The 12436-nt window shown below is 27.4% G+C and overlaps 1 protein-coding gene across 1 annotated transcript; it reads right to left on the bottom strand.

The window, feature by feature from the left end:
• Positions 1-10300: 10300 nt before the first annotated feature.
• Positions 10301-11425, bottom strand: LOC108482860 (LOB domain-containing protein 27-like). The gene is made up of 2 exons (XM_017785946.2): positions 10509-11425; positions 10301-10406 (listed from the first exon to the last, which is right to left on the bottom strand). Exons 1-2 carry the CDS (start codon positions 11285-11287, stop codon positions 10301-10303), a joined length of 885 nt encoding a protein of 294 aa, XP_017641435.1. The 5' UTR covers positions 11288-11425.
• Positions 11426-12436: the final 1011 nt, after the last annotated feature.

The following is a 12436-nucleotide window of genomic DNA, read 5'->3' as shown; positions in this document are numbered from 1 at the left end:
TAGGCTTATTGCCATTGTTATTATTTGGTATTTTACTATTATTATAATTTTAATATTATATTATTCCTTTATTTATTATTTATTATTTTAGTATTCTACCCATATAGTCACTTCACATTATTTCATTATCATTGTATTATAAGCTATGTTTAAATACATTTGTCCGTTTTCATATGATGCCCGAATAAACTAAATATATATACCATTTTAAGTGTTACATAAATTTTTTACTCCATGCATAAAAAGAAAATTTTTAAAATTAAGGCAATGTTTCGTATTTGGAGATTCGAAAAGTCGTGCCCTAACTTACAAGGTTGACTTTCTTTTTGAACCTAGATAACCGAACATTCCTTTTAAAATTAAAACACATGAGATTTAAATAGTAATTAAAATAAAGAGTAATCTTATTCTCGAGGATTTGAGATGTCGTGTCCTAACTTACGAGATATGGCCTTTTGTTACCTCGAGATAAGGGAGCCTTTTACATACATTTTGATTTATTCAAGTGATTTTAATTTAAAATAACATTATGCAAAGTGGGATCGCATTTTAAATTCTCTTCAAATTTTTAATTTTTGATTCTAAGATATCGAGTAATCAATTAGGTACAAATTTTGGGCGTGACGAGGGTGCTAATCCTTCCTCATGCGTAACCGACTCCCGAACCCATTTTCTGGATTTTGAAGACCAAAAATCATTGTTTTAGTAAATCAAGCCTTTTATTAAACAATCAAATTATGAGGTGATCCGATCACATCTCATAAAAAAAGATTGGTGGCGACTCTCATTTTCATTTTTAAAATATAAGTTGATTTCAAAAAAAGGTTTCAACAGTAGTTATGATGACCAAAATCAGATACAGCATAGTACTCCAAATGAACCCTGAAGTTAATAAATTTAATTAGTAGTTTAGCACATTACAAATAATAAAAAAATTGTAATATATATATATTGGCAGAAAACCGATTCAAAACCTAGAAATCGCAGAAAACCAACTCAAAAATTTTTTGAAAAATGAAAAAAAAACCAAAAGAGAGAGAGAGAGAGAGAGAGAGAGAGAGAGAGAGAGAGAGAGAGAGAGAGAGAGAGAGAGAAGAACTTGTAGTTAAATCGACATCAGTGGCTCAACTGTGGGTGGACCAAGCAAGCCAAGGGACTGAGGGCCGTCTGATTGAATAAAGAGATCAAATCGATACCACAAATAAGCTCAGGTATTTTATTTTAGGGTTAAATGAAGAATAGATGAAGTTGGGGATTTGTTGATGATTACAATGGAGGCAAGAAGCATGGAAAAAAGGGAAAGATCCAATCAAGGATTTTAGACGTGAGAAAAAGGGGAATGGTGAGAAAAGGGGATTCAGTTGGGAGAGCACCGAATGATGTGTCGCCGTTTACCTAGAATAAGCTCATATTCAACACGGGTCGTAATAGCGTATTCCCCCCCAACCAAACAATGGTTTGGTAGTAGACTCGTTGAATTGGACAGTAATACCCCCCAACCAGACATGGTGTAGGTGTTGTGCTCTTTATTTTAGTGAGATAGATTAAGTCTTAAATAGAAGAGTTGGATTTATTCATTTAGATTTATTCATTTTGATCTAAGGGCTAAAACTAATTTGGTTATCATGGTTCTCATTTTAAGAGTTTTTACTGTAGTTGTCATCTTAAACCATGAGTTAATTATAATTTGTTTGTGTCAAATTATAGAGTAAAAATTTGAAAGTTAAAATATGCTTTAAGTTCATATACAATTTATACATTTGAAATTTAATCCTCTAGTTTTATTTTTAGAAATTAGTCCTTTTACATTTTTAGCTTTAAAATTTTAGATCTAGTTGTTACCACCATTAAAATTCTTCCATTAAATTATCTAGTTTAACATTTTGAAATTAAAAATATTTACTTGGAAGTCTTTAATAATAAAAATAATATTGAAAATACTGATTATAATATTTCTTAAAACACTCATTCAAATTGATCATGATAAAGTAAATTTTTTGTTGGAGTAGTATTTTTAAAAAAATTGATGTCAGTGTTTTTATTGAAATATTAACAATATTAACTATTTAAACTAACAAATGACATTATAAAAGTAGAGGACTAAATTATGTAAAAAAATTAAAGTATATAAATTAAATCTTAAGTCCCAGTATAGGGCTCAAAATTGAAATTTGACAATTGTCTTATAATGTAAATAAAAGTAATGTAAACCTAAAAGAAATGGAAAGTTGTGTGTGGGTTTCTAAAACTCTTAAGCATTCAAATTATATATAACACAATATTTTAATTGAAAAGTTAATAATATTAACTATTTAGATCAATTAATAGAATTATAAATTATAGAGATAAAATTATATTAAAATTAAAATATAAAACTTAAATATCTATAATAAAAATATTAAAACTAAAATTAATCGTTTTTCTAAAATGTAAAAAGAAAGAGAGCATCATTGCATGTGAAAAAGGAAGGTCCAAAAATGTTGAGATGTGGCCTGTATATAAAGATGAAAACATGTAGAATATTCATAATTCTTAAAATATCATGATTGAATTTATTATAATTTGGTGTTTGTAGTTTATGAAAAATAAAAATTTCATCCAATGTTTAGTAAACACATTAACTTTAAACCTTAGTTTTTGATGACTTGTTCTAAGTTTTGCAATTTCTTGCACATAAATTATGGAATTATTTAACTTTATGTTAATGATTTAATGATAAAGTTTAACAAAATTATTTAATTGGACTAATTTCCTTGTTTTAGTAGGTACAATGGTTAAATTCTAGCAAATGAAATGGATTAACTTTTTAGCTTTGTAAAATAAAAGATAAAATTTACAATTAAACATAATTTATATGATATTAAATATGTTACTAATTGAATTTGCATCCAATATATAGATCCATGGACATTTGAACAAATTCAACAAGTGAAACTTAATATTTTAATTAATTTAATTTTTTTAAATATGATTGATAATATGTAATGAAAATTATGGGATAATTTTTTAAATAAATATAATAAGTAAACGATGAGTTACATCATTAAAGGAATTTTTGCTTTTTAAGATTATATTGTCTTAAATTTTACATTTATTACATATAAACTTAATTATAGATTGGGCTAGGTCAGGTTGTAATGAAATTATTTTTCTCTATAAGTCAAAATTTTTTTCAAATTTTGTTATTGTCGATTGCTTCCTAGAGTTGCTGCTATTTCAATTGAGGCATGCGCATTATGGGTAATCATTAGAGCCTTTAACCACTTAACTGTGGTGATAACAATGATATTAAAGAATCTCATGTATATTTTACTATGATTTATTTATTATATAATGTTTATTATAATTGGAGACTAATTATGACAACATGAATAGATAGATTTTTATTTGAAATTCAAGCATGTTTACGATGGCGATTATAAAATAAAGAATTTTTTTGGGACGTTTTTAAGTTCATCCTAGTAAAACTATTGCATTCCCTGATGTGAACACAAAAGAAAATATAAACCAATATTACTCCAATATTTGGTAGTACAAAACTAGTCGAAAGCTCCAGAAGAGCTATTATATTAATATCTTGTGATGGTTAATCCATTGGTTTTAAAATATATTTATAATGGATCTCATATTGAGATTATGAATGAAGAAAAGATTATGTTTCATATGAATCACTATTGCTATAAATATTTATTCTAAAAGGATGAAAAAAGAAGAAGAAGAAGGATTGAGTTATTGATTACTCTTGTTATTAAATTGAATTGACTATGACTATCTTTGTGATCTTATTTTGTCATTATCCCCATAAAGGATTAAAAGCAAAATATTTTATTGTGAAAGATCTACTTTTGAGCAATAGAATATGGTAATTCTATCTAAAGCTCATTATGGTTGGATGTACCTGAAGTTGTAAGTTTTTTAAAAAAAACCAATGAGTATAACTCTACGATTATTCGAATAAGTTCTCTATTAAAATTACATGGAAAAATATTAATGTTGAGAACTTGTAAAAGAAAACTTATGCATGAAAAGTCATTGGTTATGTATCGGTTGTACACCGGAAAATAGTGATTTAGACTTCACATTAATTTAGACATTTCCAAAAGTAAATGTCACATAATACTTATATGCGAAACAAAGTAAAAGGAATGATAGTAAAATTATCAATTTGTCACAACTTATATTGACATTATTAGGACAATTGAAATGCATGGTAAAGTAAACCAGAAGTTTACCGATACAAATACATTTACTACTTGACGTAACCAGTTAGACCATCCTGGATCATATATGATGTGAAAATTAATTGAGAATTCATATAGACATTCATTAAAGAACAAGAAGATTCTTTAATTTAAAGAATTCTCATTTGTTGTTTGTTTTCCATGAAAATTGATTGTTAGAAACTCACAAGCTAAAGTTGAGATTTAATGTCTTGCCTTTCTGAAATGAATATAGGCCCATTCATACACCATGTGGATGGTTTTGATATTATATGACTTTGGTAGATGCATCTACAAACTAATCACATATGTGTTACCGACTTACAACCTGTCGTTTGCAAGATTACTTGTTTAAATAATTAATTTCAGATCATGCAATTAAGACAATTCATTTTGCTAATACTAATAAGTTTATATCTTAGTTTTTATTGATTGAGTTTGAAAAACTTTTGTAAAAGTTTATTATTTATCGCATAATGGTTTGAGAAATATTTCTTCTAGATGGTTATATAGTGGAGGCGGTACTCGGAAGAGACCTAAGACATAACTAAAACTCCAATAGAGATTCGGTACTTGAAATTGAAGATTAAAGTAGTGAAAATAAGAGATCTCGACAAATTATATCAATTCAAGAAAATGTGGAACCGAATAATAAAAGTGGTCGATAATTGTTTTGCATGCAATATTGTCGTTGAAATAATGAAATAAAAGGAAGATCTTGAATAAATTTATTGAGAAATGTAGATATGGAATAGATTGGTCAAAATAGAAAGATGCAACTCAAATTCGTGGAGTTTTTGGACTAGCAGTCCAAATATCTAAATGTATAAAGCCAGTGAGGGTCCAAATGAAGTATTTTTACAAAAACGGCATAAAAATATGAATTTTTTTGCTAAGTCCTAGCATTGATTATGAAAGATATAATATTCTTTTATGGTAGATCCAATAACTTTTAGATATATTATTAAATTGACAATTCATAAAAGATTTAACTTGCGTCTAATGGTTGTTGTTACAACCTTTTATGAATCACTATATAGTAAAGTTTATATTAAAATCCTTAAAGGATTTAGAATGCTAGAAGCATATTGAAATTCTTAAGAAAATGTTCATTTATATAAATTGAAATAATTTGAACATACGTGATAAATTTGACATAGTGAATAGTAGTTGAAAGAGGATTATAAAATGATAAAAATAATTATTTGTGTTTTTATAGAAAATCATGATTAAATATTGTTATTATTATTGTTGAAACTTCGATGAGATCAAAATATATTTCCTGAAAGTTTCCCTCACTCATGGCTTTCAAAATAATGGTGATATAAATGCTTAGCAAATACATTCAAATAATCATTTGAAAAACTAGTATTCAAGATTGAATACGTAGAATATGAGAAAGTATGTGATATTTTCATGATGGGTTTTGCCCCAATGGGTTTTCTTGGTAAGATTTTTAATGAGACAGTATATTATACATATCTATCAATAGACATCTAATGGAGAGTGTTATGAATATCTTACTAAGTGGATATCCATCAAGATCTAGATAAGTTTTGATATATTTTAAATTCTAATAGTCATTAGAAGTAAATTTCTACTTCATTTATAGTTCTTATGCCTATAAATAGAGATTGTAAATATTCCAAGTAACATTATAATAGACAAATAACGGTAAAATTGCAACAAAACAACTATGAAATAATGAAGTCTCGGAAAATGGTAAGTTTATAATAGCAATGCTAGAATTGAGGGAAAAGAAGTTGGTGTTCATGAATTAATTATTAATGAAAATATATTTTCAGATTGCTAACAAATATCAAGTTTTTGCTAAGATTATACGCCATTAAAGTATAGGATCTCAACACTGTCTTCATCCTCAACAACAAAAAGAGTAAACAAAAGAAAATTCCTTATGGATCTCATATTGAGATTATGAATGAAGAAAAGATTATGTTTCATATGAATCACTATTGCTATAAATATTTATTCTAAAAGGATGAAAAAGAAGAAGAAGAAGGATTGAGTTATTGATTACTCTTGTTATTAAATTGAATTGACTATGACTATCTTTGTGATCTTATTTTGTCATTATCCCCATAAAGGGATTAAAAGCAAAATATTTTATTGTGAAAGATCTACTTTTGAGCAATAGAATATGGTAATTCTATCTAAAGCTCATTATGGTTGGATGTACCTGAAGTTGTAAGTTTTTTTAAAAAAAAAACCAATGAGTATAACTCTACAGTATTCAGAATAAGTTCTCTATTAAAATTACATGGAAAAATATTAATGTTGAGAACTTGTAAAAGAGAAAACTTATGCATGAAAAGTCATTGGTTATGTATCAGTTGTACACCTGGAAAATAGTGATTTAGACTTCACATTAATTTAGACATTTCCAAAAGTAAATGTCACATAATACTTATATGCAGAAACAAAGTAAAAGGAATGATAGTAAAATTATCAATTTGTCACAACTTATATTGACATTATTAGGACAATTGAAATGCATGGTAAAGTAAACCAGAAGTTTACCGATACAAATACATTTACTACTTGACGTAACCAGTTAGACCATCCTGGATCATATATGATGTGAAAATTAATTGAGAATTCATATAGACATTCATTAAAGAACAAGAAGATTCTTTAATTTAAAGAATTCTCATTTGTTGTTTGTTTTCCATGAAAATTGATTGTTAGAAACTCACAAGCTAAAGTTGAGATTTAATGTCTTGCCTTTCTGAAATGAATATAGGCCCATTCATACACCATGTGGATGGTTTTGATATTATATGACTTTGGTAGATGCATCTACAAACTAATCACATATGTGTTACCGACTTACAACCTGTCGTTTGCAAGATTACTTGTTTAAATAATTAATTTCAGATCATGCAATTAAGACAATTCATTTTGCTAATACTAATAAGTTTATATCTTAGTTTTTTATTGATTGAGTTTGAAAAACTTTTGTAAAAGTTTATTATTTATGCGCATAATGGTTTGAGAAATATTTCTTCTAGATGGTTATATAGTGGAGGCAGGTACTCCAGAAGAGACCTAAGACATAACTAAAACTCCAATAGAGATTCAGGTACTTGAAATTGAAGATTAAAGTAGTGAAAATAAGAGATCTCGACAAATTATATCAATTCAAGAAAATGTGGAACCGAATAATAAAAGTGGTCGATAATTGTTTTGCATGCAATATTGTCGTTGAAATAATGAAATAAAAGGAAGATCTTGAATAAATTTATTGAGAAATGTAGATATGGAATAGATTGGTCAAAATAGAAAGATGCAACTCAAATTGTGGAGTTTTTGGACTAGCAGTCCAAATATCTAAATGTATAAAGCCGTTGAGGGTCCAAATGAAGTATTTTTACAAAACGGCATAAAAATATGAATTTTTTGCTAAGTCCTAGCATTGATTATGAAAGATATAATATTCTTTTATGGTAGATCCAATAACTTTTAGATATATTATTAAATTGACAATTCATAAAAGATTTAACTTGCGTCTAATGGTTGTTGTTACAACCTTTTATGAATCACTATATAGTAAAGTTTATATTAAAATCCTTAAAGGATTTAGAATGCTAGAAGCATATTGAAATTCTTAAGAAAATGTTCATTTATATAAATTGAAATAATTTGAACATACGTGATAAATTTGACATAGTGAATAGTAGTTGAAAGAGGATTATAAAATGATAAAAATAATTATTTGTGTTTTTATAGAAAATCATGATTAAATATTGTTATTATTATTGTTGAAACTTCGATGAGATCAAAATATATTTCCTGAAAGTTTCCCTCACTCATGGCTTTCAAAATAATGGTGATATAAATGCTTAGCAAATACATTCAAATAATCATTTGAAAACTAGTATTCAAGATTGAATACGTAGAATATGAGAAAGTATGTGATATTTTCATGATGGGTTTTGCCCCAATGGGTTTTCTTGGTAAGATTTTTAATGAGACAAGATATTATACATATCTATCAATAGACATCTAATGGAGAGTGTTATGAATATCTTACTAAGTGGATATCCATCAAGATCTAGATAAGTTTTGATATATTTTAAATTCTAATAGTCATTAGAAGTAAATTTCTACTTCATTTATAGTTCTTATGCCTATAAATAGAGATTGTAAATATTCCAAGTAACATTATAATAGACAAATAACGGTAAAATTGCAACAAAACAACTATGAAATAATGAAGTCTCGGAAAATGGTAAGTTTATAATAGCAATGCTAGAATTGAGGGAAAAAGAAGTTGGTGTTCATGAATTAATTATTAATGAAAATATATTTTCAGATTGCTAACAAATATCAAGTTTTTGCTAAGATTATACGCCATTAAAGTATAGGATCTCAACACTGTCTTCATCCTCAACAACAAAAAGAGTAAACAAAAAGAAAATTCCTTTACAAAGAAAGGCTTTAGGCGCTTCAAAATCGCATCAGCTTTATACATTTTCCCAATCCTACCTTTCTTGCAATAACCAGAGATAAAGAGCATTATAGGTAATTACATCTGGCAAGACCCCCCATGCTTTCATGTCCTGAATAAACATCACTAGCCTTATTCAATTTCGCAACTTTACACAGTCTACTGTTCACAGTATTAAAAGTTATTGCATTAACTTTAATTCTCCTAATTCTAATAATCTCTTTATACACATACTCCACATCTACAATCTTATCCTCCTTTACCAAAGCTCTCAATAGAGGATTACAAGATACAGCTGATAACTTAAAGCCATAGTCACCAGCTCTCTTAAAAGCTTCAAATGCTAAATGACTTTCCATATTGTTCACATAAGCCAATACCAACATATCAGCAATTATTGAACTAGCGCCAAAACTATCACCAGATACTGAAATAGCATGAAAATTAGATGAAACTGAAATGGAGTTCTCACTCTTCACAAAGCTATACAAGAAAAATTTCTGAAGAAAATGAAGATAAAGAACAATATCAATTATCTCTAGCTTGGACGATTAATTCAATCCATAATTAAATCTAATTACATATCTATTTAATCAATTTTTATTCAATAAATTTTCTCCCAAAAGTAATAATTTTAGTACAAAATTTTTAATTTTATCTTAAATCTCATCACACAAATTTTGACATTGCACACATATGGTGAACACAATTAGACATTAGACAGTACTCAATGATTATTCAAAAGCAAATTTATATCCAAACATATTTGAAACTTTGAAAATGAGAAATATAAAATATAAATTTTATAATTTAAAATTTATATTTTTCAAACAAATTAATTATATTTAGTATTTAAAATTTAAATAACATGTCAAATTGATTTTATAATTTTTTCAATAAATATGCATAATATTTTAGTGAAGATTCAAATCTTTTAAAGAATGAAATTTGTTAAATCAAATTTATTTAAAGATAAAACTAAAATTAAGCAAGAATTCCACAAAAGAAATATCATATTCAGATATCTGAATTCAAATATGCAATACTATTCACACCAAATTAAATTAGATTCAAGTGATAAAATATCCAAAATAATAATATATATGAATCTGCAAGAACTTAATAAAAATTATTATAATTATTTATTTAGAGAGTTTTTGGAGAATTTTATTCATGAACCAAGCTATGAATAGTGATGATTCATAAATTAAAAAGTAATGGATAAAATAAAATTAATGAATTAAATTTAACCCAATATCAAAGTATCCCTATCCAATATGCAACACAAATACTTAAAAAAAGGATGATGTAAATGGCTATAATCATCTAAACTTGGGAAAAGGAAGTTTATTATTATCTAGTGAAAAAGAATTAACACTTATTTCAGCAGTGTGAATACTGAATGTAAAATCATTTACCAAAATTACCAAATATATATATATATATATATATATATATATGTAAATAATATATATTAAAACTTTACAATAAAAAAAAAAAAAAAAAAAACTCAAAATTGTGGGATGTGCACTATATAAGATCTGATTAAGAAAAAAAGAAACAGAAGAAAGGAATGGGAGTTGCAGTACTAGTTTTTTTGGGTAGCAGCTGATCAGTTGACACTGGTGAGACTGAAACAAGCAGCTGCATTTTTCAAATCTTTGCTTCCAACATTCCCCACCATTAATTGCGTTGTCTCTTTGAGTGATTCTTCGGAACTGCATTTTGCTCTATATTCATTTCTCCAATCATAAATTATGAATAAAAAAATATCGGTTTTGTTTGAATGTTTAAGGAAATTAGGTGGTGGTTGTTGTTACCTGCTGGAGTCTTCGGCATCTTTGGTATCAATATAAGATTGTCTGTCGTCGATGGAATCGAAAAAGGGATGAATTTCATCGTAATCTTGAACCACTTGGTGTTGAGTATCGGCTAAGGGTTCGGAGTTAGGGACCAATAACTGAGATTGAATGGCAATGGGACTATCATTGTTGCTAGTACCGTGATTATTAGTGTCGAGAAAAAGATGTTGGATCCACAAAGAATTGTTTTCTACATTGTCTTTAGGAGGAGAATCGATGTCTGAGGAGGAGTAAGTGTTTTGCATAGTGTAGGGTTGATGAGTAACTTGATTAAAGAGAGGAAGAGCATTGTTAGACGGTGCCATGCCGAGTTCTAACTGAGAAATGACATCGTCCGCCATTGATGAAATTTGGTGCTGGTGCTGATGTTGTTGTTGTTGGTGATGATGGTGTTGTCTATACATCTCGAGTTGTGTAAGTACGGTATGCATTTCCTCTTCCAACATCTGAATTTGATAATAAAGCTGACGAATGACACCTAAACAACCGTAAACCGGGAAGCGATCACGGACATTGGCTTGATATTTGATGGAACGCATTGCTTCGGCATGTTGGGAAGGATCTAAGCTTCTTAGTATCTTAACAATATTGCTAACGCCGAACAATTTATGAGCGTTTTGAAAGACTTTGGTTTGATCGGCGGGGAAATAAGGGGCAAGAAGACATTCAGGGATGCACTTACGGCGTTGGTACTTGCATGCGGCGCAGGCACTGGTGGCGCCACCCTTGAGGGTCATGGTTGCATTTCAAGTGTGTGTGTGTGTTGAGGAATCAATGAAATGGTCAGATAAATTGATGATGAAAGGAAGAACAAAAACAGAAAAAAAGAATGAAGAAGAAGAAGAAAAGGGGATTAGAGAGAGAGATTATTGTTGAAAGATGAAACTGAAAAGGGTAGCAAATTGAGCTGAACAGGTCTGATATCAGCGGATTTGTTGGATTGCTAAAAAAAGGACTCAGTAAAAGATGGAGAATGCTAAGTAAATATGTACAAATATATACTTAGATTTTCAAGACGCCTGAAATTACATTTCATAATCAAATGCCTTAAAATTTGCTCTTACTCCCTTCACTCTATTTAATTCTGATTTCTTCTCCTTGCAATTTTATATTTCAATCCTTCACTTTTTCATTTTAATATTTCTTTCAAAATTATGTTTTTTTTGTTAATTATAAATTTAAAATTGATAAATTTCGATCTATAATATCGACTATTTTAATAATTAGATTGAAATTTTTAAATAAAAAAATAGGATAACTTAATTTTAATTTTTAACCAAAAAAAAAAAGCTTACACTGTAAGTTTTGAAAAAAATTTGGGTGATAAGAATATTTTCTTTATATTAGATTTTGAAAAGTAATTCAGAAATTCTTTTAAACGATGAGAAGTTATTTTGAATATTTAGTTGAATTAATATTCTTATAAGTGTGTAACAAATTTAAATCACAATATATATATATATATATATATATATATATTAATGGTGTTAGAGTTAATTTAAAGACTTTATACAAATAAGGATTAATATAGATGATGACAAATTTTTAAATTTGATTAATTTAATTTTCAAAAATTTATGTTTTCAAATAAAAATATTTTGAAATTTAAAAATAGGAAAGTATGGGTGCTTTTGATTTCCGAGAACATCTTATTTTTATTCTTTTAAAATTGAAAAATATGTTTCGTAAATAAAATAGAAATTTATTTCAATAATGAAAATAGTAAAACGTGTTTGGTATATATTTTTCAAACTCCAAATGAAAAATAAGTAAATAATTAGATTAAGAGTGAGTGTTTAATAAATTGATGATTCACTTTTTTATTCCACAACACATTCGTCTCTTTTTTTTTAAATTTTTTTTAATATTTCATTATATCCTTATGA

The sequence above is a fragment of the Gossypium arboreum genome, chromosome 1, assembly GCF_025698485.1.
Source record: "Gossypium arboreum isolate Shixiya-1 chromosome 1, ASM2569848v2, whole genome shotgun sequence".
NCBI classification, from domain to species: Eukaryota; Viridiplantae; Streptophyta; class Magnoliopsida; order Malvales; family Malvaceae; genus Gossypium; species Gossypium arboreum.
The sequence above is the reverse complement of the archived record's forward strand: the minus strand, read 5'-3'. Positions and strand labels throughout refer to the sequence as shown.

Excerpts from the sequence above, each read along its gene's own strand:
- LOC108482860 (XM_017785946.2), bottom strand. The coding sequence starts at position 11,287 with ATGACCCTCAAGGGTGGCGCCACCAGTGCCTGCGCCGCATGCAAGTAC. Across the intron at positions 10,407-10,508 it reads GATGCCGAAGACTCCAGCAG|TTCCGAAGAATCACTCAAAG; the intron begins GTAACAACAACC and ends AGCAAAATGCAG.